The 7306-nt window shown below is 51.0% G+C and overlaps 1 protein-coding gene across 1 annotated transcript in view; it reads left to right on the forward strand.

Annotated features, from left to right (window-relative positions):
• The window catches only part of RPL3 (ribosomal protein L3), a 7682-nt gene extending 7273 nt beyond the window's left edge, over window positions 1–409 (forward strand). The window contains exons 10-11 of the mRNA XM_006890195.1: window positions 1–122; window positions 365–409. Coding sequence (XP_006890257.1) covers window positions 1–122; window positions 365–409 — 167 coding nt within the window. The remainder of the gene's footprint in view (window positions 123–364) is intronic.
• The last annotated feature ends 6897 nt before the right edge of the window (window positions 410–7306 follow it).

Genomic DNA, 7306 nt, shown 5'->3' on the forward strand with positions numbered 1-7306 from the left:
AGTCCTTGCTGGTGCAGACCAAACGCCGGGCTCTGGAGAAGATTGATCTCAAGTTCATCGACACCACCTCCAAGTTTGGCCATGGCCGCTTCCAGACAATGGAGGAGAAGAAGGCCTTCATGGTGAGCCTCAGCATAGGCCTGGGGAGTGGGCAGCTGGGGACCTTAGAGGGTGCTGGCCATGAACGTAAAGGGTCTAAGCCAGCAGTGCTGGTGGTACAGTGGTTGACTGCCAAGTTAAGTAATCACTAGATGCATGGGGAGAGAAAGATGGGGATCTTCCTAGAAGAAAGTAAGTGGACAGCTGGGGGTCACTCAGCATGTCTATCACTCCCCTCTAACCTCTTCTGCACCTCTCTCCACAGGGACCACTTAAGAAAGACCGCATTGCAAAAGAAGAAGGTGCCTAATGTCAGGACTAGATGGAGGGGTCACAATAAAAAATTATTTTCCAGTACTGGCTGTGTCTTGGCTTTTTGTGTAGAGAAAGCCGCCCAGAGCTGAGAAGAAAGGCCAGCAGACCCTGCAGGAGGAAGTTCCTAAAGCCCTTCCCTTCATCTCTGGTCTGAAGTGCTGCCCCCAAATTACTGGTTGTTTTTCAGTCCCACACTCATGGAGCACCTCTGGGGCACAGGTTCATCCCTTGGTTGCAGGGCCTTAATCCAAGCAGAGGCAGCTTCCAGTTTGATGGGTCCTCTTGTAGGAGTGGGTGACTTGCAGGAGGGTGCAGTGATCTCAGGCGTTAGCATGTTCTGAGCGCTGCTCAGTCCCTGGAGCAGATTCCATCTAAGGGCTGAGCCTCAGGAGCTGAGCACCTGCTTTATGCCAGAGTCCTGACTACTGGACTTGGGCCGCATGGGAAGCACACTGGTTCAAGACTTACCTGAAGAGTAACACAGTATGGGGGTTGGTCTGAAAACCTGATCAGTATGAAAGGCTCCACTAGTGAGTGGGATGGGGGTGGGTCTGGCATCCACTGATAAATCATTGTGGATAAGACAGGATCATTTACTGATTGGACACCACTTAATGAGAGACTTGTGAACAAGTTGGAATGTGATTGTTACTGGGTTGTAATTTGAGTTGGCCTTTGACTTGAGCTTCTCTGTTCACCCTCAGACCCTCATTTTGATCCTTGATCTTTTCATGTTTCATCTTTTGTCATTGTACAGCTGATCTTGAGGCAGCAGTGTGAAATGTAACAAATCTATTCTGAGATGGACTCGAGATTTAGGTGTGATATTTTTGACTGGTATTAATTACTTAAGCCCTTGGAAGTTAAAGATGAATTTATGGATACACCGCGAAGTGCTCATTAGAGGCAAGAATGGTGGACCTTGTTTGGGGCATATTTTCAGGGAAAGTCAAGTGTTTGTAGAAAGACATGGTTGGGAAAGATAGGTCAGTGATAGACCCTCAATGAGATGGACCCACACAGTGACAAACCACAGTGGGTTTGAGGATGTCACAGGGCGGGGAGGTGGGCTGGATTCTGACACCTCCAGACTTTGTGTACTTGTCATTTTTCTGAGTCAATGTTAATTTGCATTATTAGTTGATATGTACCCTGGTCTTGATACTTCTGTTGTCTTTCACTAATAGACCTGATTTCCTGTAATAACTCCATCCAGCAAGGGTCATGTTGGTAGTAAATGTATGTTCAAAAATGGTATTGCTAATGAATACATTGTTGCTAAATCACATGATGTGATCTCTGGCGGGTGATGGCACCAATGTCATGTTTTCCAACGACTGATCCTTTGTTTCCATCTTCTGCATTCCAGCCCCAGTAATTAGTGTGCGTTAGTTGCATGTTTCATCCTTCTCAGATTGCAGGAGTTGGGCCAAAATCTTCAATTTCTTTGGCATTAGTGTGTAAGTTGGAATAGTGATTTTTAACTGATTCTCCTAAGACTAAGGAAAACCAAAATTGATGCCTTTGAATTGTGTTGGTGAAGAGTATTAAGATCTATCTTGGAGGAAGTGGAGCCCAGGGTCCTCCAGAGAGGCAAGTTTGGTGCATACTTTGTCAGGAGGGGATAGTTCTAGAAAAACTGGTCAGCAGAGAGGAATACTCAAGGAGGTGGGTGGACACACTTGAACCTATCATGGGGATGGTGCAGGATGGAGCATGTTTACAAGCACCGGGTCACAGTGGGCTCGGCAGCACTGGACAACACCCCTCCCTGATGGACAGTGTCCCATCCATGACAGTTGCATGTCAGCGTAGATCTGCAAACATTCTCATTTTTTAAAATGAGATGTTCATCTTTGTCATTCCCAACTATGTTACTGTTCATCTCAGAATGGCTATCACCGGTCCATTTTCAGAGGCCCGGTGCTTTGGATCTCATTCCACTTAATTCAACTTCAGATTTCCATGATTAATACTAAATAGGCTCCCTTGCATTGGGCAAATCTGCAAAGACTTTTCAAAGTGTTGACAAGCAAAGGGCTTTTAAGAGGGCAATGGTGTGTCTGACCCAAGGTGGTTGGTGCTTTCAGTGGCTACATATGCATGTGAAAGCTGGACAATGGCCTAGGAAGACTGAAGAAGTGATGCGTTTGAACTAGGGTGCTGACAAAATATTAATTACCACATGATCTTCGAGAGTAACAAACGAATCTGTCTTGGAAGAAGGTGTATTTAGGACGTGTTATGTGGAAGGGGTCAGTCTTGAGAAGGACATCACACTTGGTAAAGGGTCAGTGAATGAGAAGAGAAGACCCATAATAAGCTTGATTGGCACAGTGGTTGCACCAATGGGCTTAAAACAATCGTTATAAGGGTGGTGCAGATTGGGACAGTCATTTTGTTCTTAGGTTGTTAAGGGTTGGAACCAGCTTGAGGGTACCCAACAAGAACAGCAGTCAGGCCCGTTTCCCCCCACCCCCCCCCCGCCCCCGACAGGCTCTGTAGGTCCCCGCTGATGGCCGGAGAGGGAGAGACTGAGAAGTTCTGAGCACATTGTGACCTGGTTTCCTCTGGATGGGGATGACGATAGCTCGGGATAGCTCCACAGCTGAAATACCCAATACGGTCCACATATGTCCACTTATGCCTCCTCACCAACTTGCACTGGAAAAGTCTTCAGTCGGGGACCTCCAAATTATTGAGGAGTAATGATGTCAGTTTGAGGACTAAGGTGTGCCTGATTCAGGCCATATTCTTTTTCAGTCATTTGCTATGCTGCTGAAAACTGGTAAGGATGATAGAATTGATGATGCCTTTGAACTGTGGAATAGAAGATGCTGAACAACCCACGGACAGGTCTTAAGAGAAGGTGCAGCCAGAGTGCTGCTTACAGGCAGAGATGCTGAAGCTTTGTCTCATACTTTGGGTGACTTGCTGTTGTTGTTGTTGTTATGTGCCGTCGAGTTGCTAGGAGAGGCTATCCCTTGTAGAATGACATCATGCTTGGAAAGGTGGAGGGTTGGCAGAAGAGGAACAGCCTCTTCATGACAGTGACTGGCAATGGGCTTGCGTGTGTCAGATTGCGAGACTGGCACAGGATAGGACAGGGTTCGGATTGGTGGTTCACAGGATGGCTATGAGTTGTACATAACTCTACAGCACCTAACAACCACCATTGACCTGCAGGACACGACTTCACCCGCTCCTCACCACATCAAAGGTCACCAGACATTAGCAAGTGTGCAAACTGGTACATACTGTGCTTACCGGTGAACCCACCCTCTCTGTGATCCCACATCTATAGGAGCATCACTGATGGGAGATATGGTTTTGCTGCCCCCAGTTCTCATTGAACTTAAGAGCATGGGGGGTGGGGCGAGGCTCTAGAATGGTCAGCCATTGAAGTCGGCAGAGGGAGTGTCAGGGCCCCCATGACCTGGAGGGAGCATTCTCTGTAGCCCCAACCTTGGAGAACTAGAAAGGCCAGCTCTGACCTCTAGAAGAGGTCCTTGGACTTGGGTCCTGCAATGATAGAGGTGCACAGAGGCTACTGGCCGTCTGGGCCTTGGTCCCCCTCATGCTAGTTTGGGGCTGCACTTCAGATGGGTGCCACCAGGGGGCAAGAGCGTGCAGCTCTAGGTCTGGCCAGCCACGCAGGTCGGCAGAGGGCTGGCAAAGGCTGATTCCACACCAGGTCTGCGGCCCAAGACCTAGAAGATAAGGAGTCCTCTGAGGAAACTGAGGCCCGGTGCGGGTCTTGTGGTAGGACCAGGAGTGGGATCTGGCTTTTGCTCCTGCCAGGCCTTTGCCCCATCAGAGCCTCAGTTAACCTTTCAGGGTGATTAGGACATACTGGCTGGGTGGGACCCCTGCCTCCTGCCCATGTCCGTCAGAGAGCCTGTGTCCTGCGGTTCTTCCCTCGCCCTCTGGTGGCCCTGGAGCCCAGCTGCATGCCGGACCCAGGGAGGAAGGCTTTGCTGGGCTGACGTTCTGGCCAGACCTCACTTCCTGTCCAGACTGTAGCCAGGGTGACTGGGGTCCAGAGGACACAGAACCTGTAGAGGCAGAACAGACGGTGATGACATGCAGACATGTCAGCAGCACACGTGGAGGCCAGCATACTTGTGTGTGTCCCCAAACTTGGGACATGCTGTCAGGAGCCCTCTCTCAGGGGCACACTTATTGGTGGTGAGCACTTGACCGTTAACCATCCACCTATCCCCTTCTTGCCTGTGTCTTGCCCTGGCAGTGGGCTGACCCAAAGCTCGTAACTGTCCTGAGGCCCTGAACCCTCCCCTGAACTGAAAATTCTCCCGTGTTTATCTCAGTGCTGGAATGGAAGAGGAATGGATGTGAGAACTGGTCCAGGGGCCGCTGTGTGGGTTGTGATGGCCACATGGAGATCCCTGGGGTGACAGGGACCCCATCCGTATGCATATGTGTTTGCTCACCAGTCCAGACACAGGTACCCCACATTGCAAGGTCGTGGTGGAGACCCAGGCCTCATCTTCTCCTGTGGAGCTTCCATCCTCAAGGGGCACACACACATAGATGACAGCTCCATGACAGGTGTGCCCGAGCCATACTAGCTGCCAGGGTTTCGTGAAAGGGTGCCAGGGAGGCAGAAAGCCTCTGAAGGTGGTGGGGTACAGGGTCTGGCCTGCTGAGCAAGTACAGTGGGGAGACCACTGAGGCAGATGCAGATGGTCCTGAGGCAGGAAGATGCTGGAACTCAGGTCTGAACGCCTGAGGGAGGTGAAGGCCCTGTGTTGTGTACCATCACTTGTGCACCACGGAGTCAGAACTGACCCACAGTTGGCCTTCCAATGCGTTTTCAGAGGCAACTGATTGCACAGGAAGAGATTGCCCTTCTTCCTGCTTTGGGGCAGCTGGTGGATTTGAACCTTGTACCTTTGGGATGGGAGTGCAATGCCTTATCACTACGCCACCAGCGCTCTCTACTATAGATTATTCAGTAAGCACCACCAGCCCATGTTACCTTACCTCCCCATCAAGGACTAAATCTCAAGAGTCTTGGATTCTGTAGGAAGTGCCCGTGGGGTTCAGTCAAAGCTGAAAGGAGAATCTTTGATGTGATAATGAATGTGAGGTCATTTAGTTAGAAGTAAATACAGGTCAGTCTGTGTGCATCTTGTTTTATGGCTAATTTGATGTTGGGATTTCGTCAGGGCTCCCCAGCCAGGACCCAGCATACAGTAGGCACTCTATAAGTGTGTTTTGGGGCTCCTGAGTCCCTGATATACTGTCTGTCTGTGTGTGTCTGGGTGTCCCTGTGTGGTAGCAGGGTGGTGGACACATTAGCAGGTCCTGTGTCCAGCTCTGCTTGTTCCAACAACACAGCTCGAGGGCTTCCAGGCAGGCGTGCTCCCCTCTGGGCAGAACCCCCAGACGGCCTCCCTAGAATCCTGTGGCAACGGGACAAGGGCCCTCATGCCATTCCTCCTGAAAGAACAGAGCATACCTGCTGGGAATTTCTGAGCAAGTGGGGACAGGGAGGTGGTGGGACAGAGCCACCATTGCCTTAAAAGGAATGTCTGAGCTGGGGACTTTGCTGAGCTCACCTGGAGGTGGCCATGGGGGGCAGAGGGGACAGATAACTGCTGCCCGGTGGTCTCACTCCAAAGTGCGCTCCACCAGGTCCTGGAGATGACCACACTACTGGCCCCCTGCACCCCTCCCACTGTGTGGGTCCAGCCCACAGCATCAGCCCCTCCTGTCCTGTCTCAGTTTCCCAAAACCTCAGAGTTCTCCTGTGGATCTCTGTACAGCCATGGCACCCCCCAAGTCCAGCAGCTGGCCTGTCCCAGGAGCCCCAGTAATGTCCCCCTATCTCCCAGAGCTCTCTACAGAGCCCTGGTAGTGCGGGGCATGTTGGGCTGTTAACCGAAAGTTCGGTTGGTTGAATCCACCAGTTGCTCCTTGGTCGGGAGATGAAGTCTTCTCCGGTAAAGATTTAGTCTCAGAAACGCAATGAGGGGTCACCAGAAGTCAGAATCTACTCAACAACAGTGAGGTAACCTCCTAGAACCAGACTTGGGGGCCCCAGCTAATGCAGGGAGCACAGAGGCCTGACAGTGTGAGCGGGAAAGCCATGTCCAGGCACCAGGAGGGAGGGAGGCAGTGTCCAGGACCCTCCCAGCACCCCCAGACACACCAGAACCACTCACTGTTGAAATCACTGCCACATCCTCTGCATCATCGGCCCCTTGGGTCCACCCAGTGCTGGCCAGGGCCAGCTTCAGCAGCTGTCACCCATGTGACCTGCACTCTGTTCACTTATAGGGTTCCTAAAGTCAGGGCCACCGGCACATGGTACTAATGATGAACGGTCGATATCCGTCCTGTTCTGAGTATTTTTCAGATATAAACACAGAATCTTCTGCAGTTCTTCGAGGCAGGCTCCATTGTGATTCCACTTTACAGTTGGACAACCGAGGCTCAGAGACCACACGGTTTATAGCCAGCAAGAGTAGGCTTTGACCAAGTCTTCATAGAAACCTAGGAAGACGGCAAAGCTTCCTCTTGCATGCTCTGGCTGTTACTGGGGCGGGGGGTCGATTCCAGGAGAGAGACATCATGCTTGGTGGAGAGTCAGCGAAGAAGAGGAAAACTCTTGAAATAAGCACCATGGTTGTAGCGAAGGGCGCAAACACGGCAGCGACTGTGAAGGTGGCACAGGTCAAGCAGAGTTTCTGTCTTTGTACCTGGGATCCTTTGCTGTGAGGCAAGGGGGCTTGTCTATGAAGTTTACGCTGACTCAAGGGAAAAGCGCTCGTGGTGGGAGGAAGTATTTGTTGAACATCTGCAATGAAGCTTTGCACTAGACCCCTTTCAGAGTCATCTCATTTTATCCTTGAAGCCACGGGTCCCA

Source organism: Elephantulus edwardii, unplaced genomic scaffold, assembly GCF_000299155.1.
Source record: "Elephantulus edwardii isolate Elephantulus edwardi_28Jun2011 unplaced genomic scaffold, EleEdw1.0 scaffold00086, whole genome shotgun sequence".
NCBI classification, from domain to species: Eukaryota; Metazoa; Chordata; class Mammalia; order Macroscelidea; family Macroscelididae; genus Elephantulus; species Elephantulus edwardii.